At 41.3% G+C, this 26,620-nt stretch overlaps 1 protein-coding gene across 19 annotated transcripts in view; it reads left to right on the top strand.

Annotated features, from left to right (window-relative positions):
• Nucleotides 1–26,620, top strand: part of DOCK9 (dedicator of cytokinesis 9) — a 164,046-nt gene that overhangs the window by 30,998 nt on the left and 106,428 nt on the right. For 4 of the 19 annotated variants that reach the window (XM_072135479.1, XM_072135470.1, XM_072135477.1 and 1 more), the window contains exon 1: nucleotides 206–640. The exons of 5 other annotated variants lie outside the window; for them this stretch is intronic. In XM_072135479.1, coding sequence (XP_071991580.1) covers nucleotides 482–640 — 159 coding nt within the window. In that variant the 5' untranslated portion in view covers nucleotides 206–481. Of the gene's footprint in view, nucleotides 1–201; nucleotides 641–18,806; nucleotides 19,076–26,620 lie in introns of those variants that run through there. 10 more of the 19 variants (XM_072135487.1, XM_072135472.1, XM_072135483.1 and 7 more) reach the window with 4 other exon arrangements.

Here is a 26,620-nt window from a genome sequence, read left to right as displayed (position 1 = left end):
ATGTAGTATTAAACATCAAAAAGTAAATTCAGGTCAGTCAAAAAGGAAAAAAAAAATTCTCCTGCAAGACCTAGGAGCGCAGAGAATGATGGGAGAGGCGTATTCCGGAGCTGCTCTAAGATTCCTTGTAGCTGCCGACATCAGGACCTGCTTTTTTTTTTTTTTTTTTTTTTTTTTTTTTTTCTTCTCTTCATCATTGGTATTGCCCGAGGCAGTGTAAAGGAGAGCAGAGGGAATAGATGTTGTGAATAGGGATGCTGTCATCTTCTCTCTATTTTTTTTTTTCTCCCAATTTCCCTGTGCCTGAGATTTTGTATTCTCCGCCTCCTGTACATCCCTTCAAGGTGCCTCGCTCAGTCTATGCATAGAATAGGCATCTCCTAGGAAGGGATGCAGATGGAGACTGTCACTGTGAGTCACGGGGAAGCACTCTGCAAATGGAGCCAGGGATGCTAGGAACACTGACTGTCAGCAGCTGGGAATGGGTTGCACTACCAGTGTGATCCTTTTTAAAGGCATTTGCACAGTATTGGAAAGGAACTGTGCTTATATCTGCAAACAGCAAGGAGAAAATAATGCTGTCGAGTACAATGCACAGAGCTTGTCCAGGGAGGACTCCGGCTTCACACATTCATCACTGGTAAGTATGGAACGGCTTATTGCCAGCTGGGGGTTTACCTTATGTGGGTCTCCTTTGTGGATGTTATTCTTTTATATTCTAATAATCTTATATTGGGCTCCTGATGGGACTAGTATATATGGCCAATACACCTGTCTTGCTGTGCATGCATTGTAATCGCGTGATAAGTGTGTGTGAGTCTGGCACGTAAGCAGGCGGCTTTTACACTAGGATTTCCCTGGGCAGGGGATCTGAATACCGGCAATTCATCAAGTCGTTTTGTGTGATTAATTAGAAGAATTAATAAGGGAAGTCACTGGAGCAAATCTCTACGCCCTTGGCTGTCAAGTGAATGACACTACCTCCATGTGTCTACCCTGGCATGATACATACCCTGAATGGGGTTATTATAGCATGCAATGAAGCAGTAACAGTGATTTTTATTGCACTAATTTGTAATATTCTCTTATTGTATATTCATTGTAATCATTTTATATTGTATTTACTATTTGACTACATGCTGTCTATACACATGTTATATTTGCCCCAGATTTTGCATGGGCGGTGATATGGTTTAACATTGGGATTGGGATAGGGATATTGAAGAGGCAAGCTTTTTCAGATATGGATGCAGTATTCTTAATCCATTTTTATTATGTCTGTTTTTCTTGTGACATCTGATACATTTTGTCAATTTAATGAATTCACATTTGCTTAAACCATACTATTTTACAAGCCTTTTTGATGTAAAAAATAATTGCCATGCTTATACAGGGTAAGGCTTCATTCAGACGGCCGTCTGTGAGGACGTATATGCATATATGTCCCCATAGAAAGCAATGGCAGCCGGCCGCGGAACGGCGCCTTGGGAATATGATGTGAAATTGCCTGCCTCTAATATCCTGAAGGCAAGGTCAAGTTCATTACGAGAGTCACTGCATGTAGATATGTTATGAAGGATACCTTGATAGATTATGTTGCCGAATGCAGAGAAATGTCATGCTTGTGGTTTAGTATGATGGATCAACCTCTTGAGGTTGTTTTCTAAAGGATGCATATAGGGTTGGTTTCCAATATAGTCACATGAGCTTTGGAAGTGGCCATCTTTCCAACGTTAGTCCTCCACGTCATGTCTGTTACATGGCCTTTCACCGTTCTGCATCATTTTTAATTCCTAGCACATCTGAAGTATTACAGCACTTTGCTTGGTGAGGACTTCATCATGTCAGGTGTAAGTGACTGGCACATGGTGGACCCAGTCGTTGTAAGCTCCCGCCAGTGACCGCAACAGCTGACATAAGATCAATGGTTCGTGGGCAGAAAAAGCAAAGGTAGCATCTTCACATGTGGCGTTTGTGTTGCATTTCCAAACGCAATGCATAGGATAAGTCGGTGGACGCGGCCCTTAAGCTGCCTTCACATGTTGAATTTTGTTTGTGTTAACACATGCATTTTCAAACTCATTACAACAGCTGAGAAAAGGATATTGGCCTAATTATATTGCTGTCAACAGTACGTTAACATACATTAAAATAATGTTACCATTGTGTTAACGTGTGTTAACATGTACAATGTTGACAGCAATTGCTGTCAGAGGCAAATCTCCTCTTCTCAGCTGTTATGATGTGTTTGAAAATGCATGCGTTAAAAGAATGTGTGAATGTAGCCTTATTTAGCAAAATTCTCTTGTTCCAGAGTACTGGTCCTATCAGGTGTTACATAAACATCTCATTGGTTTTACGTGCATGCAGATTGCGGTGCCGATCTAGGCAGACCAAACCCTGAGGCTGGCGGTACACATCCCCTTTTTGGGCCCTTTTCAAGCAATCCGTTTAAAAAACGCATGCATCTTGTTTTTTTTTTTTTGTTTTTTTTTTTTTTTAATGCATCAGTTTTTTTGACCGTTTTTGTCCGCATTCGCAAGTTACATTTGCTTTGAGTTTAAAAAGTAATTCAAATGGATGTGAATCTGCTAAATTGCATTTGAGTTACATTTAGAACTAAAGACTTGCAGTTGGGAACAAGCAATATTGCCGCTATATAAAATGTAAAACTCCGCGGTACAAATGCCTAAGCAGCTGTTTTTGTCCCCCCCCATCCCCCCTTATGACAACTGGTATGGGAGAACTGACTGCATCACACCACTGTTTAGGCCTTGAATGCACTGGGACCTACTTCCACCCCCAGCCCCCCCTAGTGCTGCCATCACATACACATACCCCCATTATAATTGCGTCCGATGATGTTGAGTAGCTGTTTTGAAATGCAACAGCTGTGAAGACATTTGTCTAATTTCATTGTTTTAAACATCGCTTTTGGTAAACGCAAAATGTTAAACGGGTGTTAATGCATTCATTTAGTTAAGTGTTAACATTTCATTAACAGTTGCGTTTTGTAAAGCAAATGTTATCAACTTTGTAATCTGCAAATCTCCTCTTCTCGGCTTGTTGTATTGTTTCAAAATGCATACAATCTTAGACCGTTCTTAAACATTGAGGGTGTGGTCACACCTCGCGTTTAACGTGTGCGTTTAAAACGCATTGGAATAGCTGAAGTGTGATTTGCCTAATTAAACAGCTGTTAACAAACACATGCATTAACCGTGGTGTTAACAAATGTGTTAACAATGTGTTAATGGTTGCATTTTGTAAACACATGTGTTAACTGCTGTTTAATTGGGCATGCGTAAAACGCATGCGTAAAACGTGACGTGTGACCGCAACCTCAAGTGTGCACTGCAAGTGCAGCTGGCATTGCAGTTACAAATGCAACACTAGCGCACAGGCTAGGCCTCGGCCCGATCCCATATGCTTTTCCACTGGAAACTCCTATATGATCAGGCAGAGGCACTAGCGGTACTTGTGACTGCACCCTCAGGATGCTGTCACACAGTGCGTTCTTGGATCAGTTTCAAATAGACTGAAATGCATATGTTTTCAGTCTGTTTAAAAACGCACCGTGTGACAGCACCCTGTGTGATATGGAATGGACAATCCCAGTGTAAACCAGTCACTGAGTTGCATGTTGATTTTAAAGCTAATGTTACATTGTTAATGGCTCAAAATTAATTTAGAATTTACAGCATATATCACTATGATGGCAGGACTCTCGTCCACTACACTGTCCTCAGCCAGTTTCACATAGCAAAGTGGAGGCAGATTTAGCAGGAGATTATTCCATCTCAAATGTTTACTTTGCCAACATACCCAAAGATTTCCAGAGTCTGTTAATTATACTGTAACGTTAGGTTTTCTTTTTAATTTCCCCAAAAATTGTGTTTGTCTTCTTCTTCTTATATATGAATACACTGCTAGTGGAGGTATATATTGTATATTGGTATACCTTGTCCATTAAGGCTAAGAAGGCAGAGTGCATTCAGCCATTGCTAAAGCAGTGGTGGTGAACCTACCAAAGGCGGCACTCAGAGCCCTTTCTGTGGGCACCCAGGCCAGCGCCCCACCACACCAGACTGGACTCAGACAGGACACAGGACTGCTTCCTGCAGTCTCAAGCAACTTAAAAGATGCGGCTTTCAGTCATATATTAAAGTGATAGTTACTTGGGACTGTAGGAAGAGGGAGAAGGAGTAGACGGGGCCGAATTATCTTTGGAGGACCTTCAGCTGGCCCTACAATTCTCTGTGTACAGGGGGACACTGGAAAGAAGCTTAAATAATGCAAATTTTCCATCTTGCGCTTAGGCGTCCAACATGATCAAAAGTTGTTGAAGAACAGGGAGCAATAAGTTACTGCTGTCATTTTTGGTTGGCACCTCACCATAATTAAGGGGGGGTTTGGGTTGAAGTTTGGGCACTCGACCACTAAAAGGTTCGCCATCACTGCCTTAGAGAATGGCTGCAGTATTCTGCATGTGTACAGTCAGTGCTTCTGTGCCCTGTCACCAGGAGATCAATAGACTTCTGTCTTGCCTTTAGCTAGTGTCACTGCTGCTATAGTGGGTGTTGGCTCAAATGAGTTCACACTTTCCGCTCCTGGTCCTGAGGCTCATAATTGTGTTACTTTTTCCATTGTGTTTCCTGTGGAACAGTGTGTGTTGCACATACTCCATTGTTTCCAGAGAGATCTTTGAAAGTTTTCATTCCTGCTTCTTTGTAACATATACACATAGAGCAGGATGACCTGACCTACCACCCTGATGTGGAACTACAGAAGAATAAAGCCCATAGTCTGGCTAGTTCTGGCTTATCTAGTACAAAAGCCGATCTGGTGCCCCTCTGGACATTGCTTAAAAACTCCTCATCTGTTGGTTATTTTTTTTTTTTTAATGGAGAATGGTTTCTGTTATGATAATGTTTAGCTTTCAGGCCACAAGGGAGAGGAAATTCTGACATGGTGAAGAGAACCTTGTTTGTACTGAGAGCTGGGCGCTAGCCAGGAGGTCTAATACTACGGCAGCAATCTTAATCTGAAAACAATGCATACCTTTGTAAGGCCTGTCATGTGTGGATTATACCAGGGAACAGAAAGGTTCATGGCTAGTAACAGAAAACGCTGGAGCACTTAATATGGCTGTTTCACGTTATTTTAGATGGCCATGTATCCAGTGTAAGCAGCTATACCCAGGACCACATGTGAAAGGATGAGTTACGGCTACTGCATTATGTTATCTTTCTTGGAGAGTTTTGTGAATGGTTAGATGTTTCATGATATGTTTTTGCTATGTAAGGTATGATTGTGTTAATTCCATATCTGTAACTCTACGCAACTTATTTGCACAGCACTTAACCCTTTCACTGCTAGGAAGTTCTGGAAACTTTAAGTTATTGGCTACAGCAATTTTTACATTTCAAGGTTTATAAATAAAACTGAAATTGAAGCAAAAGCAATTCTACTTAACCCAAACAAACCATATATTTTCTGAAAGCAGACACTTGCTCCATTTTCAAAATTTAATCAAAATTACATGAAGGAACTTATGTCTATAAACTCTTTAATGCAAAGTGTTAAATTTTATACATTTGATTTTGATGGGAAAATAATTGCTCCAAACAGAAAAGATTTACCTTCATATCTCCTCAATGTAATAGATGAACATGCGTAGAGTTCAGATATCTCAATCACCTGTTCACATGAATAAATCATAATCTTCTTTTCAGTTAGAAATTTTTTAGACCGTCACAACCTGCAAAATATAGCAATAAAACAGATTAAACATTTTTGGGAGAAAACTCAAGAGTGTCCAAACCTATAAAACAGGTGAAAGTATTTCACCTGATCTGCAGATAACAACCTTGAGGGTTCACATGTGGTGATTGCATTGTTTACAAACAGTTGGCGAGGTTTCTTCCCGATCACATCTGCATTTTCCTTAAAAACCTGTGCAATTGACAACAATCTGCAATTGTTTTGCGTGTGCCCAATGCAAAACACTGGGTAGTTGTTGCCGATCGTATGCATTTGACTACAAACATAGATGCAATGGGACTGAGCCCTGCTCGTTTGCATTGTAAACGCAATGCAAATGCCACGTGTGAACATACAGTGAAGGTGCACAAGAAGTCAGGGTAGGCCAAGGATCGAATAGCAGTATAGCATGTTCCAGCAAAGTAATGTTCTTCTATATTTGTGCAATAATGTTTGCTTACATGTATCAACAACATCTCATAAAGGGGTTTTCCCACAAACAAAAGTTAGGCCCTATCTATGGAATAGGGCCTAACTTGCCGATCAGTGGGGGTCTCGGTGATTAGCCCCCACAGATCACGAAAACGAGGGTCTGATGGGGACCCACGTACCTCTGTCGGACCGCTCGTTGCTCCATCAGATTAAGGGAGCAGATCGCCATGCAGGACCGTTCTGCTCTATTAATCTCTATGGAGCTGACGGAGATCGCCAAGCACAGGACCCCATCGGAACCCTCGTTTTCATGATCTGTGGGGGTCTGCTCACTGAGACCCCCACTTATCAGCAAGATCGGACCTAACTTTTCTTCCTGCGAAAACCTCTCTAATCCTAGCATTACATGAAACTACTGAAGTCTTTTTATTTAGATAAATCAGCCCCTTCAGGTGCCCCAATTAAAAAGCAAGATGTACAAATTTCATATTAAAGAAAATCTACCATTTTGCTTTTATACATTATGAACTAAACATACCTCTACTAGCTACACTGATTCAGGCACATATCTTGTTAAATCCCTGAGCTGAATGGTTTTCTGAAAACACAGTTATAAAATTATGATAAAGCTCTGTCGCTCCTCTGCCTGGCTCGGCAAGTTTCCTCTTATAATAGTAATGCACTGCTCCAGAGCATGATGTAATGTTATGCCTGACAGGCTCCGTTTAATGTGTTTATGAACTGCAAGCAGCATGTAATCCAGCTTTCCCATGGTCCTGAATGTTAGAATAGTTTTTTCAGCAAAACCACTCTGATCAGGGATTACATTTCCATGGTTGTTTGATTGATAATGCATAAAATCAAATGGTAAATTTCCTTTAAATGATAAAAACATGATACAGATATATTTATCTACACACTTGGTTTTGGCTCACAATAACCCTTTCTAAATCCTGTGAAATAAATTGTCTTTGCAGAATTGTCTTGCAGAAGGCGGTTTCTAGGAAAATAATTTTTCAAGGGAATGTCCCAAATATTTAATATATAACATACCTACAGGATAGGATATACTCCCACCAATCACAATTCAGAGAATGGGAACCAGTTGCAATCCTACTGTGTGTTCCTCCAATGTCTGACATTGTGAGCTCTGTCTGGACATTGTCCATGTTCTTAGAAACGCCTCTAGAGGTCTATATTTTGGGGGAAAATGGAGACCTGACAAGTTCAACAATATTTTGGAGTAGTTCTGAAATGGAGAATGTGGGCCGTAAATATTCCACACTATAAAGTGTATGGATTTCTCTTCTGTTTGTAGCCTGGGATTGTGATAATATTAGTAACCTATCCTTCGTGCCTTTAGCACTGTTAGGATATGAGAACATCTGTGTTCCTTGGGTTTAGTACATCTTTCTTCACAGGTGGTAACTTCTGTCATTCTCTTTTTCAAGGTCAAGTCCTGTTGACAATGGAAAGATGTGTTTTATGTAGTATGCAATTTTTACAGCTGCCACTTTTAGTTCATGCCCCCGTGGGTTATGTCTATACAATGGACCTATTGTTTGGACTAAGTCTTCTGATGACAATTGAGAATAGATTTATTCCTGGTATATAAGCCTTTGTAAAGAAACATTGTAAGACCAGTTCCCTGTATAGATTTTTTTAAAAGTCTCTTTGTGGATTGGACAAGTTCCTCTCCCTATTACATAACTCATTATGACTGTGTCTTTTAGGCCAGTACCATGCCTTTTTGTAAAATACAAAAGTACAAATAAGTCCTGTGTTTGACATTTGATACATTCCTTCAAAATATTGTATAAGTATTCCATAGAAACGCCAATGCAATCGGGCCGAGGCCCGCCCCGGTGGGCGCGACTTTGTCTGCGTTTGCATGCGCAGACAAAGCGCTACATGTGGCACCAGCCTTCAGGACCCTGGTATAGGTAAGTGACATTATGGTCTGCACTCTACATATTCAAAAATAATAAATTGGTGATAAAAAGCAACATTTTGAATGAAATTTCAGTACTCTATCTTTTAGCACAAAAAATTGGTAAGATCCAGTGTTGGCTAATCCCCATCTGTATTCACCCTTACATCACTGTCTGGTCATCTGGACTTTGCAACAACAATTACACAAGGCCACTACCTCTCAGGGTTCGTTCACATATGCGTTTTGCAAACGCAATGTTAACAGTGAAGTCATCAGGCAAATCTCCTCTTCTCAGCTGTTCCGATGCCTTTTAAAACGCATTTGCTACTGTCTCATCTAAACGCACCCTTGGGGTCCAGTCACATGTCATGTTTGACGCATGCGTTTTAAAACCGCATTGCAACAGCTGAAGAGAGATTTGCCTAATTAAACAGCTGTTAACACTTGCATTTACAAAAAGCAACTGTTAATGCATTGTTAACACATGCGCTGACCTTAACATTTTCATTTTAACACAAGTGTTAACAGCTGTTAAATTGGGTAAATCTCTCTTCAGCTGTTGCAATGCGTTTTTAAACGCATTTGTCAAACGCGACCTGTGGCTGCACCCCCAGAGTTGTCCCAGCGTAGGTGATGGCTTGTCCAGGTGAGGAAGAAAATGCAGAAAATAGTTGGGTTAGGTTCAATTTGTCAGATGCAGTTAGAATCCGGAATTGCCAGCTGGTCAAGATAGGAGGTGGACAGAAATTCAGGATCCAGTCTAGGGTTAAAGACGGGCAGAATACAAGAAAAATCTGAGATAAACAGGCCAAGGTTGTCAGCAAAGTTGTACAAGCAGAAAAAAAAGCTGCTTCAAATGCGTCCACACGTTCCGTTTTTCAGATGCAGTTTTTAATAGCCAAACCAGGAGTGGAGTGAGAAATGAAGAGAAAGCACTTCTCTGAATGATATGTTCTCACCCATGTTCTCACCCATACACCTGCTTTTGGCTTCAAAAACTGCATCTAAAAAAAACCTGAAAGTTTGGGGAAAGGTCCCTCTAATTACCAGAAATTTGAAGTGATTAGAGGGGAACACAATAGGCTGGAGCACATAGGGCTTTTAAATCTTCAAATTGACGTGTCCACTCTCCATTGGACTCTGAGGCTGGCAAGTGTCAGCAGCAGACGTGCATCCAGAATGCCAATGAGACTAGGACAGGCCACCATTTAAAAAAGTCACACTGATAAAAAAAAAAAAAATATATATATATATATATATATATATATATATATATATATATATATATATATATATATATATATATATATATATATATATATATATATATATATATAATACATATGGTATATAATATTAGTGTTTATGGGTTATTTATTTATATCGTATGAAAAACAATCCAGTTAAAATATGCCTCCATCTACATGCATTATACAAACATTTACATAGTATTCTGTGAGTAGAGAAATGCTTGACCCTGTTTTTGTGACCTCTGTCTTCTGTTAGAGAAGATGTTGGGCACAGCCTCTGCCAGACGTCTAGAAGCAGGTGGCTTTGTGAAATCGCTCTGTTCTCAGGGGATGACAAGTGTGAGAGCCTCGTGATGGCTGCAGAGTCGCCCTTAGTTGAGTTTTACTTTGGTTTCGGTTTGGTTTAATTGCATACTGACAGTCTGGAATGGACACCAGCAAAAGTGTTAAAACTTTGTGGGAATATTCAGGAAGACGAGGGGTGCTGCTGATATATGAGCCCCACACAATTGCAATGCTTAGCCATGTTATTTATAAATCTTGCATTTTTTTATTTATTGTTTTGTAAAATAGATATTTACATTCCAGCATTGTAACTTCTCCAAGTGCTTTGGGAGTCATGCTGCTGTACTTTTAGCATTACTTACGGCCCCTTCCTCTGTTTTAAGCTAAAGTAAATTTACCTTTTAAAATAATCTTTTAAAATTATGGTAATGAAAAAGAAGGGCTCTGAGGGACTTTACCAAAGTCCTTCTGTGCTGCAGCTTCACAGCCTTTTCCAATGTACAATAGCACTTCCCCTTTCCACTCTGAGAGGTTAAAGCAGGGTTGGAGAAGAGTGCAAGTGTGCACGGAGAGGTTCAAACATTCTAACAGCCTGCAAAGCTACAACACAGATGGGCTCTTATGCCCTGACTTATTTGATTAATTTTAAAAGTTGATTTTGGAAGGAGTAAGGCCATGAATAACACATATAAGAAGATTACCACCGTCATAGCACGTATAGAAGAGATGCTCCAGCTCACCTTTGATCTTCCGGTTACTTTTATCCGCTTGCACGGATCCACCCCGCTGCAGGGTAATAAAGTCCACGATAAGGAAAAAATTCCAGATCCAGCTAATTGCAGAATAAGACCGCCTTTATTATATTTTTAGGGCATCCATCAGGTAAAATACAGGTGACATGGTAAAATCGTCAACGCGTTTCTATCACAGACAAGTGCTCTTAATCATGACCGCCTTTATTATATTTTTAGGGCATCCATCAGGTAAAATACAGGTGACGTAAAATCGTCAACGCGTTTCTATCACAGACAAGTGCTCTTAATCAGTCATGATTAAGAGCACTTGTCTGTGATAGAAACGCGTTGACGATTTTACCATGTCACCTGTATTTTACCTGATGGATGCCCTTAAAATATAATAAAGGCGGTCTTATTCTGCAATTAGCTGGATCCAGAATTTTTTCCTTACCACCGTTTTTGTGCCTGGATCTATAAGTAAGTGCCCCTGGTTTATCATGCTGGATTTTGATGGTTGATCTCGATTAACGCTTAGCAAACTTCTGGAAGAATACTACAGTAGTCATACAGGATGAGCATGCTAAAATAAAAAATTATGCTGGATAATAAATAAATCTTTTCTAAGTTCTTGGAAACTTTTTTAGTTGGTTTCCTTTGTGCTACTATTTTGCATCATAACTAATGCACACATTGGGGCAGATTCATCAATCTGTATATTACAGCATGCTGTCTTTCAGTTGCAGTGAAAAACTTGCATATTAAAGTATATATAACTTCAGGATGCAGGATTGTAAACCATGTACACGGACATGCTGCTGTGTGGCCCCTCTGGCAGGATCTGCTCTTCTTTAACCCCCCAAGCGCAAGAAGACGTATCCTTACGTCTTGTTGCGCATGGGGGAGTATGAAGAAGGCTCACGGGCTGAGCCCTCTTCATACTTACTGGGTGCTTGCTTCACAATGAAGCACACCCCCATCGCTGACACCCACGATCGGTGCTAGCACAGATTGCGGGTGTTAACCCTTTGATCGCTGCCATAGCATTAACGATCCGGCGGCGTGTGTGCCCCGCCATGCTGGCTCCGTTCATAGCCTCCAAAGTTGTAAATGCCATTTATTTATTTATTTTTTGCCATTTTGAAAAATATGTGAAAGAAGAGCAGATCCTATCAGTGGGGGCACACACCAGTATGTCAGTGTGCTGGGTTTACAATCCCTCATCCTGGTGGTAGACTTCCTTTTAAGCTTTTTACGCCCTTGTTTTCAAGAACAAAAGGTTTAAAAATTATGCAAATGAGCCTTAAGGGCTCCAGGCTTCATTAACACTTATGGAACCTGGAGTCCATCAGGCTTGTTTGCCTAATTTTAAGGATTTTTTGTGTAAAGGGGGCACACACCAGTATGTCGGTGTGCGTATTTTATGTTGGGGACTTATAAAAGGGGATTGGGCTCTTGATTGTGGTCTTGGCTGTGGACTAACATTCAAAATCATTTGAGCGGATGGTACAGCGCAATAGTGGCTGGTTTCTCCAGGAGTTCTGTCAACAGCGTTTGTACATCAAGAAACGAGTTGCTTGTTCATCAAAAGTGAAATTACACAAGAATAATTTAGTGGTCATAAATAAGAAAGATGTGTGTGAAAACCTTACAAAGTGTTTGAGAAGAGGATGATTCCTCAAGATGGGGCCTCAGGCACTTGGCTCAGCACATATTTTACAGGGGTTTGGTGTAATTTGTTGATACATTCATGTATCCGTGCATTTTTAGTTCTTCCTAGTCTTTGAGAGTTGCTATGTGTGCTGTATTTCTCTGACTTGGTGGTTTTCTCAGCTGTTTGTTTTCCTAAATGGAATAGTATTGGTCTTTCTGTATGGACTATCCAAAGACAATATTTTATCAGCTGTTATTTTGCACTGCAAAGTTGCCTGTCATCCTATACAAACTACAACCACTTATGGCTGTCACATTTCTATGACCATGTCCATTACCGTACATCTTTATATTCTGTGGCTCCAAGCTATTCAGTTGCTATTATACACTCACTGGCCACTTTATTAGGTACACCTGTCCAACTTATGAAGAAAAAGATTGCCAGCTCACCTCCCCATTAGGTGTCGAGTCCGGCACGGGCCCCCCTTCTGCTGGGGTACAACGATGGCGAAAACAGGAAAACACGGTCCAGCCAGGCTCCAGACACCAGAAATTCTTTATTCAGTGCATATTTAAAAGTATAACACTCCACTCAGGTAGACGTAAAGCCTACGCGTTTCGGACGGTCATCTTGCCGCTCTATTTTACTCTGTGTCACTTGATATACGATTAATACTGCGTTATACCATCGCAGTTCGTGTGGTATTCTTGTCCTTTTGTGTCTTTGTCCATTTTTAAAAGATATTGCTTTTTAATACTCACAGTATCAATCAATTGTTGATTTTAACATTTTTTCATCTTTTTTGTTGTTGGTCTAATATTGTCTATTCTATTCTATTTTGGATTTAGATCTAATGGCACTTACCGTGATGTTGGGGGGAGCTTCTCTCGGTCGCGCCGCGAGGATCCTCGCCGTTGCCCGGACCTTTGTTCCTGTGGTCGCCGTCGGGGGTCTCCGCTGCGGTGCCGATGTGACTCCTCCTCGCTCCTGGTCTCCCTATTGTGAAAATTCCTTTTGTGAAAATTCCCATTACCCCGTGTATATCTCTCTAACTGTGTCTTCCAATTTGACACATGCATTGACGGGTTACCAAGCAACCTGCAACGAATTACATCGTAAGATCACGTGACTTGGATGGATCACGTGACTCAAGTCATGTGACTGAACTTGACTCGTCGATGCTATTTAGACTACTTAATTTATTTATTTTTTCCGGACGATGTAATGGGACGCTCATAGGAATTATGTCAACCACTGCCGCTGGTGAATGTTGTTAACTAATATTACAATGTTTTATTGGTATATCGTACTCCAGATGGGCGTGAACGGAAACGCTCAGGAAGTTGGGAGGGGGGAGGTGCCCTTGTTTGTATTAAGCTTTATAAGTGTTGCTGTGTCTGTATTCTGTAGCCATGACTAAGGACGAGATGACCGTCCGAAACGCGTAGGCTTTACGTCTACCTGAGTGGAGTGTTATACTTTTAAATATGCACTGAATAAAGAATTTCTGGTGTCTGGAGCCTGGCTGGACCGTGTTTTCCTGTTTTCGACACCTGTCCAACTACACTTAATTTCTAATCAGCCAATCACATGGCGGCAACTCAGTGCATTTAGGCATGTAGACATGGTCAAGACAATCTCCTGCAGTTCAAACCGAGCATCAGTATGGGGAAGAAAGGTGATTTGACTGCCTTTGAACGTGGCATGGTTGTTGGTGCCAGAAAGGCTGGTCTGAGTATTTCAGAAACTGCTGATCTACTGGGATTTTCACGCACAACCATCTCTAGGGTTTACAGAGAATGGTCCGAAAAAGAAAAAACATCCAGTGAGCGGCAGTTCTGTGGGCGGAAATGCCTCGTTGATGCCAGAGGTCAGAGGAGAATGGGAAGACTGGTTCGAGCTGATAGAAAGGCAACAGTGACTCAAATCGCCACCCGTTACAACCAAGGTAGGCAGAAGAGCATCTCTGAATGCACAGTACGTCGAACTTTGAGGCAGATGGGCTACAGCAGCCGAAGACCACACCGGGTGCCACTCCTTTCAGCTAAGAACAGGAAACTGAGGCTACAATTTGCACAAGCTCATCGAAATTGGACAGTAGAAGATTGGAAAAATGTTGCCTGGTCTGATGAGTCTCGATTTCTGCTGCGACATTCGGATGGTAGGGTCAGAATTTGGCGTCAACGACATGAAAGCATGGATCCATCCTGCCTTGTATCAACGGTTCAGGCTGGTGGTGTCATGGTGTGGGAAATATTTTCTTGGCACTCTTTGGGCCCCTTTGTACCAATTGAGCATCGTTGCAATGCCACAGCCTACCTGAGTATTGTTGCTGACCGTGTCCATCCCTTTATGACCACAATGTACCCAACATCTGATGGCTACTTTCAGCAGGATAATGCGCCATGTCATAAAGCTGGAATCATCTCAGACCGGTTTCTTGAACATGACAATGAGTTCACTGTACTCAAATGGCCTCCACAGTCACCAGATCTCAATCCAATAGAGCATCTTTGGGATGTGATGGAACGGGAGATTCGCATCATGGATGTGCAGCCGACAAATCTGCGGCAACTGTGTGATGCCATCATGTCAATATGGACCAAAATCTCTGAGGAATGCTTCCAGCACCTTGTTGAATCTATGCCACGAAGAATTGAGGCAGTTCTGAAGGCAAAAGGGGGTCCAACCCGTTACTAGCATGGTGTACCTAATAAAGTGGCCGGTGAGTGTATAAATCTATACATATTTTTATTGTACAGAAATCAAATTCAAATACTCATAAGTACATAAAAGGATTGCTTAATGTAACTCGTGCTACATATTGAATGGACAGAATGGTGTCCATATTGCGTTTCTCCCCCTTTTTTCCGTTGTTTTAGTTTTTTGTTAATGTACGAAGCTAAAAAAAAAAAAAAACTTCCCTAGCAGCAGAGAAGTGGGCATGGGCAGTGTCTAACCTTTTCCTATCTTTGCCCTAGAATTGAGTCTATTGCATACAGAGCATCATCACATGGTCCCGCCCAACCCTCCAGAGTGAGCAGGGAGAAGCCGTCCCTCCAATGTTGCTGGTAGTCATTCAGTGTTTGTGTGGGGGTGGGGGGGCTGCCATTGGACGATCTGACTGATTCATACTGAGAGCGGGATTTAACTTTCAAATTGTGTCAGAAGTCCTAGTCCTAACATGCACCATGAAGAAGAAGGTGAACTCCGTCGGATCTGAGCGGGGAAGCGACACATGCAGGGTATGTGAATCGCGGCAATTAATTAATGAATTATCCTTTCTTCTTTTTTGGATGTGTAAGGCGTTGTGAAAATGTTAAGACAGCTGCTTAAAATTCCTGAAATGGTTAAAAAAAAATGAATAAAACATGCGAAAACTATTGCAGTTTGCAGTGAGTTTAAAAAGGCACCGTGTACATAATGTGCGCTATTATTCATGTTTCATATTTTACCGATTTGTTACATTTTTCCTCATTTAAACTATTTGATGTGACGAGGACTGCATTTCTGCCTTTTATCTGCGTTCCAGCTACCAATAAAACAAATTATAAATAAAAAGGCACCGTTTGACCTCATTCTAAATCGGCTTTCTCTCCCTGTTCACCACTGATAGCTTTGAGATAAAATAACAGCAGCAATGATCTGTAATCGAAGCTCCATGCGTCTTGTTGCAGCGTCCACTACTCTGCCCTGTGGCCATTATGTGTAATGTGGCGGACGCATGTTCCGTTTTTGTTTTTTTTTTCCACACAAAGGGCACAGTTGTATGCTGCAGGCCATACTGAGCTTCTAGCTGTACTTCTCAATGAAAACTTGTAAATCTGTGCCCAATATGATCTTCTGTGAATAATTCTCTACATTGTGTTTCTTAATTGGGAAAGAAATGTGTAACACAGAGATGAGGTGTTAGGCAGGCGCATAAGGCTTTAATAAACGCTTTCCCGAATTAAACCTGCAATGTTGAGAAATGAATGTTGTGAACTGGGTTTCACAGAGAGTGATTCAGTCATTAGATCATCGCAGCTCATCCCAAGAAATAATAAAACATTCCTGCTCATCTGAACGTGGAAAGTGAACGGCTGACACTCGGCCAGCGTCATGCACCAGGAGTCTCCTCACAATCGCCTTCATGAAATAAATAACCCCACATAATGGAGATGGGATGTCGTCTCTCCAGCTGTCACTGACCTTGCTGCGTCAGGATTTCTGAATTATAGTTCTATTATATTGTGCCATAAACAAATGTGCTTCTGTTTACTATGGGGGGATTTTCCGATTCTGGAAAGGAGACAAAAAAAGGATGGCACTTTCCTGACAATGGTGTGTGTTCCGTAACTGAATACATTTTTGGTTTGCTAAGAAAATGTATTAAATCTACATTTGCCGGTGGTGTATAACATTACTACTGCTGTAGAGTAAGTGTACTTGGTATATTTGCCGAAAGACTCTTCTAGAGAAACAAATCTTAAAGACCTTTCACCTCTTTCTTTTATGATATGCACATGAAAAACCTACTTAAAGTCTGTTCTCTTTGGATTTCCATATACCAGGCAGCAGGATAGGAGTGTTCCTGGAATCTATTCATCAATTCTGCATTATTATCATCTTTCTAATCATGTTATGGACATGTTAAATAAGATGCCCAAACCTCCTGATTTGGGTCCCTACTTTGCAAACGGCTTTTGGGTAGATGTGTGTGGGCTGTTCACACCCGGCTTATACACGAGTCGATAAAAATAAACGTACCCTCTGGCGTCCTCTGTCGGCGCGGCTCCTCCTCTGTCTTCCCTGCGGCTCCTCTTCTTTCTTCGGTCTTCTGTAACAGCCAGCAGAGACACAACCATGTTATCTGCCGGCCAGCGCATACTATGATGTCATCAACGGCCGCATCATAGTATGCGCCGTCCAAGCAGAGCGCATGGCCACGTCTCTGTTGGCTGTTACAGAAGACCGAAGAAAGAAGAGGAGCCGCGGAGACTGGAGCATTGCAGAGAAGACAGAAGAGGAGCCGCACCGACATCGGAACCACCCGAAGTTGAGTACGTTTTTGTTTTTTTTTTTTTTGTTTTTTTTGGGATGGGTGGGCTGGCTGTATACTACATGGGGGCAGGCTGGCTATATACTGAGGAGGTTGCTGTGACCAATGGATTTCCCACCCTCGAGTCAATAGGTTTTCCCAGTTTTTGGTGTTAAAATTAGGGGCCTTGGCTTATACTTGAGTATATACGGTATCCTATTAAGTTAGTCTCACATGTCAAAATAACAAAGTAAAAATTGTTATGATATGTAAAGTGTTTCCAAAGATATTGTCTTTTAAGGAAGTGCATAACAGAGCATCAAAAATTGACCTGGACATTCAGGCATCAATGACCAGCAGTTACAAACGGGTTAAAGGATTTGTCTGTGGGTTGAAAAACATGGCTACTTTCTTCCAAATACTACTCTACCCCTGACTCTGGTTTAGTTCAATTCACTGAAGGTAAATTATCTTTAGGCCCCTTAAGACCATTCTATGCCTGTTTTTGGAGCTCCACTGGCCTCAGATTCATTAATGGCTTTGACTTGATAAATCTGCTGGCAGTGTTTTATGGTATGTGGGTTGTTGGGACAGTCGTACAAAAAGTTACAAAAACGCCAAAATTCGCAGAACATAGACCAGAGTAGTAGGGACTGGTGTCAATTTGTGCCTAAACGGGAAGTTGCAAATCATGAATACAGTCCAATTGTGAAAGCTAGTCTATGCAAATGATGAATTTGGTGCAAGCAGGGTCAGTGTCAAAGTGTTCTTTGCATTGTTCTATGTTCATTTGGCTCAAAGGAAAGTCGCAAAACAGCATTTGTAACTGCATCAAAACATGGGCAAACAAAGACAAAGAAAATCTAAATTAACCCTCAGTTTAATCCAGTAAATCCTGCATAGCTTGGAGTGAGTTTCTCCGAACAGCATTTTTCATGCATTTGGAAGCCAAAACACTGAAGCTGTACAACTGTCTCCAGAATTGTGGTGTAGATTGGTTGATGCATCTCCTGCTCTGTCTGTAGTATTTGCTGGTAGACTAAACCTAAGATATGGTGTTGGGCCGAAGCACTTTCCCCACATTTTCTTGCAGTACGTATCTGCATGTGACCCGTTTACATTATACAAGCAATTTGCTAAATATCACCAAAACTTGTGACCTGGCCTGACCCTGGTGACTGTATGGCAGCATAGCACCTTGTGCCAGTAATAATAAATCTCTTCCCTGTGACTGTGAATTGCGTGTCTTGCTATGGGAGACCATTGTCTGGAATTCCTTTGTATTAATGGCAGGTAAATATGCTGTTGCCAGGTTCTAGTATGTTACCACAGGTGCTCACTATGGTAGGTCTTTAAGACGGAGTCGCTGGCTGGGCGGGGAGCCAGTTTATTAGAAGAAGCGAGACAGTGTAGGGTTCCCTCCCTTATGATTAGTTACACATTACATGGGTGTGCACATTTCTCAGAGAAATGGCTGCAGAGGTAACAATGGGGGCTGAGAAGCAGTGTGGATAGCCTGTGTATAACATGAAGCAGGCGCTGTGAGGAGAACATCTGCACCATGCACAGCGCAGCACTTGTGCCTTGTTTTCCTTGTGTCATGAAAACAGATCCTCCTTTTCCAGCCCGGACAGTATTCCAACCCCCTTTAGAGGCCGGCTCACAACTGCACTGGAGTTCTCACTAGAAAAGAACTCTCTCCAATTTTTATCTTCTTTTTTTTTTTTTTTTTCTTTCCTGCTCTGAGCCTTCCAAAGCTGGGAGAGGCACTTCCCACTCCCTCTGCTTTTCTGACATGTTCGCTCCTATTGAAATACTGTGAAGCATTTTTTTATTTTGAAGACCTGTTACTGGAACCGTGGCTCACTAAAGATGCAAAATAAGGCAGGCACATCCAAAAGTGTTAAGAAGGAACTGGTGATCGAGTCTCCTCAGCAGTATAAGGATGCTGCCGCAGCTGCCATGGAGGCTGAACTGGAGGCAGAGAGCCACGCAGCAGAGCTGGTAAGGGTGCACTAATGCTGCTCCATCACCTGTGGATAGTACAAACGTAAGGCAGTGGGCTTCCAATATCTCGGTCTCTTCTGTCGTACTTTATTTGGTATGTTGTTAGTGATCACTAATATGCTAGTGACTGGAATGTGTTATTTTGTAAGTTCTTGAGGAGCAGATGCCCCTATTATAGCAATGACAAGTCATCCGGATGTTGGCAGCCGTTATTAGATTTTATAGTTGCTCACGTATTACCTGATAACTAACAAAGGTCGTTGATGCAGTTAAATCTACATTAACTACAGTGTATTAAAGTGGCGCTACAGGGTCCCTGTTATCAATGGTGCTTGTATGGTACGTTCCACTGTGCTGTTGTATACTATACTGTATATAATGTAGACAATCACACCAGGTGTACATTCTGCTGCTTAGTTTCTAGTTCATAATCTTTCCCTGTAATTTGGCATAATAGTAAATATTCTTACCCACTAGTATTTCTATTTCTATAGTTTTGGGTACACTTTGGATACTTCTGAGTCCAGGTTTTTATTTCTGGCGTGTTTTTGTACCACAGCATTTGGCACGTTGTAAAATGGTAACACTTGTTGCAGATGGGGGATGGGGAATTTGTGCAGAAGATAGAATGTCTAGTAATGTGAGAACGAGATCTGTCATTTATGTTTTTAAGAAATGTGTTATATTTATATTCTCTAGGTTCTGCTTTTCTGTCCTGGATTATCCTTACTTTATGCATATTTATTAAAAGTTGAGCTTTCTTTTTTGGAGCTGCATGTTTTATCACATCATTAAAAGCGAAATGAATGCACAGATTTTCTGTCATGTGATCTGGAATTACCTCTTCACGTGTCGGCTTTCTCCTTAGCTGGATGACTTGTTTCTTTGATGTCTGTGTAGAGTAGGTGGCTTGGAACTGAGATGAATATAGTTTAAGTGCTGAGCAATTTTTTAGTCGGTCTCATAAATTGCTTTGTGCGCTCAGTCTGAGAAAATCGCTCACAAATTTGCAGCTTTCCCTTTGTTGTACAGGTATTTCTTGTATAGATGTAGGGTGGGTTAATCACACGTATATATTATGGCTGAGAATATTTTACTGTTAACAAATCTAGATTTAGTTTTTCCTGGTCATGTAAGGTATGTCACCTACAGCTGTGACTCGGTCACGTCTTTACACCCAGTCACATGCAGCTGTCCCAGGAATTCATGATCTCCTGTAACATTCCTTTATGGGAAGCTGTCACGTTTTATGAGCAGGTTTCCTTCAGTGAACATCTAGGATACACCGCTCTTATTCTGTGGTCAGAACCTGTCATGCAAATGAACACATCCAAAATAAAGATCAAATTAAAATCTATGATTAAAAAGTATTGCCCGTATCCCTAAATGGTTCCTATCCATGGTTGCAATGTTCAGCATTTAATCTTATATATACAAGTCACCTGTGAGTCATTCACAGTGAGTCCTGCATATTAAAATTTTACTTGCATTGTCCTGCCTCCTTGTCCCTGATTAACAGGTCTAAGAGCTATGATATTCTGCTGTATGGAAAATAGTGAGAGAGAGCTATGTTATATCATTGGGCACTTAGTCATGTGACCAGGATGATCTGTTAAATCTGCAATGTCTACCCCGTGTATGTATCTGATCACATGAAATCACGGTATGCCTCCATGAAGTATTAGTAGTAGTAGAAGTTAATGGAGGTCTGCTGTGATTTCATGTGATCACATACGTACATGAGGTAGATGTTGCAAATGTAACAGGACCTTTTGATAATGTCACCCTGGTCACATGACATGGGACATGAGGAGGAAAAGATGGAAGTGACTGGCTGGCAGGACACTCCCCCTCTGATGCCATGTAATATAAGATAAAGTTCATTTAAGGGGATGTAATGGAAACCATTTTAGCTAAAATCAGGGAGTCGGTTAATAAGGCTGTATAGGAACTTCTCACTAGCTGTATATGTGAAAATGTGATGACAGGTTCCCTTTAAGAGCTGCTCTCTTTCATTGTAACTGGTCTTGTCCATGCTTTACACTGCAGCTTTGCCCCTTCAGGAATCAAATGTATGCAGATATGACTTCTATTCCAGCAAGGACGTGAATGATTTAAAAACTTCAAGAAACGACAAGCCGCTGAAGAAGTAGACATTAAAAAGCGCAATAAGGCTACATACATCAGTGCCGGGGATAGGAGGAAGGGTAGAACGCTGCTCACCTTGCCCCTCTCCATAGAAATACATAGGACGTGGTGCCCTGCACTATCTATCTATGGGCTACAGAACCGTACAGTGCCGCATGTGTGCTGCACCGTACCACTCCCTTACGGTTCCGTGAGGCCATTGCCATGTCAGGGGGACATATATACACCAGCTGTATATACGTCCCCCATACGTTCGTGTGAATGATGCCTAAATTAGTAATAACTGTAAAAAGCTTTTTCAGAGTAAAAGTTTGCATCGGGATGTAAGAATAAAGACTTCTGTATGGAGGAAACAAGAAACCATCAACAAAGAATAAAATGAGGCTGGAAAGATTTCCCCCGGTATTCAGGAACCATGTGGAAAGATACGATATGTGCAGGGAATGCATCCCCACGCCCTTGCTTTCACCTTCTATGTACATTGTCCAAATCTATTCCACATCTGTGTGAAAATAGTTTCATGACACTGGTCCAATATTTTTGGGAGGGAGGAGGGGAGCATCCTGAGGCCACAGCTATCCAAGTGCACACTAATCTTCTTTTAAAAGAATGACATGGCTCAACTTCTATTTTATAATGTATACATGTGTTATAAACTTTAATTCCGTAATTTTAGTGGCTTCTCTAGTAACATTATATTTTTTCCATAATTTTATGTTTTCTGCATTGTGAAGTATTATATAGATCTGTACATGCGTTGCAGCCATACAGCTAACAAAAAGCACCAGTGAGTAGTGGCCAATTGGCGTTCTGTGGTTGGTCCAAGAAGGCCTCTCAGCGCTTGCAGTTATGCAGACCTGAAATGCTGGTGTCACGTAGGAACAATGAGGCTGTTTGGGGCAAGTACACTTTTCTTTTGCACCTGGACAGAGTTCGTAGAAAATCCCTTTTAATTCGTTGCTCAAAATCCCTACCTGTTCAGAGAGCAAACCTATCAGAATTCACTTGAATGTATTCAGTAAGTGTTGTGTATATATCTAAGATGTAGGTAGATATGTATATAATATGTATGTATCCATCAATATTAGACCTCATTCACAGGAACATAATGGGGACCGATATGCTGTCCCATATTGGTCCCCATTGAGCTCTGTGTTGCTTTTTTCAGAATTTACTTGAATGTGTTTAGTAAGTGTTGTAAATATACCCTAAGATGTAGGTGCATATGTATATGATATGTATGTATGTATCCATCAATATTAGGCCTCATTCACGGGAACGTTGAGGGGACCGATATGTGTCCGCATATTAGTCCCCATTGACCACTATGGTGCCTGGTCACTGTGCGGTAAGCACAGTACACGTGTTAGGCTGCTCTGTGGTGAGGGAAGGGGTGAGCAGCTCTCATTCCTGCTTGGGCTATATTCACACTGCCGTTGCCCGCCCGTACCGTACCGTAGCGGGCAACGGCAGTGTACGGGGAGAAGAGGAGGAGGTGAGCGCAGCTCACCCCTCCCCCTCTCCATAGCAACCTATGGCGCATGGTGCCGTATTACGGGAAAAGATAGGACATGTCCATTGCTGCCTATGGGGGACGTATATCGGCCGTATATACGTCCCCCATATGTTGGTGTGAATGTAGCCTTAATCTCCAGTGTATTGAAGTGTGTCACTGCCAGTTTCGAGTGAATGTACCCTAAATTTACATTAAACTGTATTGAAATGATACAAAATGCTTTCCGGCCACATCTTGGCTTATTGAATGGCTTTTCAGTTGTTGCCACGTCCTATTATAGTTTCCTCCACTATAAATAATGAAATATAATCTGCATGTCATGTACTCGTAAACAGTATATACACCCCTCTGCCAGTTGGTGTTGTGGACAATATATTACACAAGCTTAGTAAAGGTGAAAATAAGTGGGTGTCTATTGTTTACGGACACCATATATTACTGAGACGTAAAGCACTTTATACTGTATCAAGTGACATCCGTGAAAGGTACGAAGATTATGGGGGAGGTTAAGAGAAAATTTTACGTCTACTTGTCTATAATGCTCTACTTTGCTCTCTGTTATCAGGCACTTCTGGACTTTTTAACTCCACCACATACGTGTGTGAGAGTCGAGCTACTTTTGTCATTTTTGTAGGTTTTATTTTGTAAATCTGCAGTGCGTCAGGCACGTCATGCCCAGTTTTTTACTTGCTGTTCAAGTGATCTACCCTTACCCCATGTATTTTCACCCTCAGAAGCTGAATGCATCTATAAAGTGATTGCAGGACTGAACTAAAATAGCACTTTATTTTAAGAATGTAAAAAAAAAACATTTATTTCCTTTTGGCAATGGCTTAAAATATCTGACATTTTTAAATGTGCATGCCATATGCTTGTGAATTTTTATAATTTGTAAAAATTTTAAATTACAGTGTGGGCTTATTGTGGTTTGGATATAATGAATGAATGCAGTATCTTCCCATTTCCATACCCGAGTGCAGCAAATCCACTTAAAAGCTATGCAGTAGTGGTATAAGATTAAAAAAAATATAATCACTTGTGAATTTTGATTGGTTTCATTTTGAGCTGTGCTGGGTGTTAGTACATTAAAAAAGAAGCAATTTTACCAGTAGGTGTTTCCTAGTATTATGTTTCTATATCTCCTATGTGAACAATGCATTTCCGTGGTAAGAGACCACTAACAATCTCTGTGTAGTCTACTTCTGGCTAACTTACCACGTGTATACTAACTTAAAGGGTTTGTTCTAGGTTTCTAAGTCTTCCATAATCGCAGCATAGATAAACATTCAGTGAAGGTCCAACTGCTGGGACCCCCACCAATTGCTAGAACTGGGATTTCGCTCTTGCTAATGGGTGGTGCAGCAGAAAGAGCATGCGGCCTGCTGCTATATTCACTGACTATGTAGATGAGCAGCCCGGCTATCGCCACATCTCCATACCACCGAATGGAGAGGCAGAGCACACGCTCAGCCGGCCGCTGAACTCGTTACTCCACTTATGCTACATTTGGATCTGTCGAAACACAACAATAGAGTTTGTGCTGTGGTTGTACACCATATAAAAAAAATAAGTTCCATTTTCCAGATCTTTCAGTTAATTAGCATCCGCCATACATGCACATGTGTTCTGTGTCGGATTTGTGCCATCTAGGCAAGCATTGCTATTAAGGCCTATGCTTGGCTCCACTTATAGTTCTCAGTTATGTGATCCCAAAACCTGTGCAGAGATGAGCTTTTGCTTAACTCCTTTACTAAATTTGTTCTGAAAAATTTTGGTGCCTTTCTTTACCTTGCTCTTCCTAACTTCTGGGTCTGTCCTTTCCATAAGTGCCTTTTTTAATTTGTGGAAAGACATGGGCTTTAGCATTAAACAGTACGGCTTAGACATCTCACAAACAGGATCTATGCGTTTCCTTTTGATTGTTCTGTCAGTTCAGTGTTTGTGATGGCAAGAGACCTCTTTTCCATGGACCTTGTTTACATTACTTCATTTGCCAATATACCAGAAAAATCTGTGTATCTCTACAACACAATATATTTTGTCATCGAAGATTCTCTTTTGTTGAAAGTGTTGGCTTCCTCCAGCAAGCGTAGTTATTGTGTGTTTTTTGTGAATGCATGTTTATTTCATGGCTTTAAAATATTGAATTGATTTATGTAGTAAAGATTAGGGAATCTTATACTGGTTTACATGGGTTGTATAATCTGTAGTATGTTTGTAGTACTGGATATACTAGAATCCAGGAGTTGTAACCTCCGCTCTGACCAGTATTTCTTATTTCTTCCCAGATGTTGGCCCAGCCCGATCATCGTATTATAATCTACTTTATTTTGTAGTCTGTTAAGATGTAGATCACCATGGTGTAACAGTATAGCTACCGCTAGCTCGGGGAAGGGGGGGGGGGGGAGACAACCCCACGGTTCATTGTTGCTGTGGAATCTGTCTGGTTATGTGATCAGCTTGTTCATGGCATTTCTTCAGGTTAGCTTCATATCAAAACTTGCTACACTTACTAAACAGTTTAGTGGGATCCTCATGGTTTTTCTGTAATGGGATTTTTTTTACCACTCGTGATAGAATCTGCCCCAAATGGTGATGTACATGGCCTGATAGGTTGAGGTTATCACTGTTTTACCACTTATATTAAAGTGTAATTCCGTGGGAGACATACAATTTGAATATGCCCCCCAGTAGATAGGTAGACACTGCAAAGAAAAAATTAATACTAACCTACCTATGTTCCCTGCAGCTGGTTCCTTGTCACTCCCTTGCTGTTCTCTATGACCCAGGTGCCGCCATCATTGCTTAGGCTAAGGCGTCTGGGTCAAAGGGAGGCGTGAACGGTGGCATCGGGTGTCCACTCCCCTCTATGACCCAGGTGCCATCGCCTAAGTAATGATGCTGGCAGCAACGGCACCTGGATCACATGTATAGTGATCATAGCTGTGTGTGTCTTGGACGCACAACACACCAATCACTATTTATTAATTTGTCTGTGAGCCAGATGCCATCAAAAGAGCCACATCTAGCTCCTGAGCCATAGGTTCCCTACCCCTGCTGTAGGGTAACAGTAACACTTCTAGGTTATCTGACCCCGGTTGTACAGGAAGGTCATATCCAGTCCGTGCTATGTTCAAAGTTATCCCGTAATAAGGATTTCTTGGAGAGAAAAAAGGTGTGAAATCCTGACCAATGCAGTTAATGACTCTTCTATTCCTTCTTGGGAATGGAAAACTTCATGTGACTCTATTGTAATGGAGAGAGCAGGCTTTATGGTGCCATCTTTGCAGTATAGCAGAATACCCTGTGAATATAAAACATGTTTCCTCTCCAAAATACAGATTTGTAAGCTCAATGAACTTTAATAAAACTGTTGACTAGAATGGTAGCAGGGTTAAGATTTGCAAGTGCAGGGCAGTACTACGCTGTGCACCAGGAATTTCACCTATTTTAGTACTTGTACGCCTGAAATCTGACACACAAGACCTGATAAATTTGCCCCTTAAAGCCAAAAAGATAAATACATTTTTAGTTTTTGTAATTTTAATAGCCTCACTGCTCAGCTGTATAGAAGAATCATGTCCATTCATAACATGGCCTGTTCGCAACTCATCCAAATGAACAAAGATGGGCTGAAATAACAAGCCGTGTGCTGTCGATGTACAAGGCTCTGCATGGTATGGAATAAAAAGGCTAGATCATTTATCTGAATTTTGCAGTATCTTCAGTCTGATAGTTATTAATCACAGATCCTATTCTGTTTCCTGATCAGAAAAATTTTATAGATAGATAGAAGCAAGGAAGATTCAGAGCAGCACTGCCATAGGTTGGGTGCAAATCCGTAGATCCCCTGGCCAGAGGATACTAATACGTACTAT

The sequence above is a fragment of the Engystomops pustulosus genome, chromosome 2, assembly GCF_040894005.1.
Source record: "Engystomops pustulosus chromosome 2, aEngPut4.maternal, whole genome shotgun sequence".
Taxonomy (NCBI): domain Eukaryota; kingdom Metazoa; phylum Chordata; class Amphibia; order Anura; family Leptodactylidae; genus Engystomops; species Engystomops pustulosus.
This window is presented reverse-complemented; position numbering and strand designations above follow the sequence as displayed.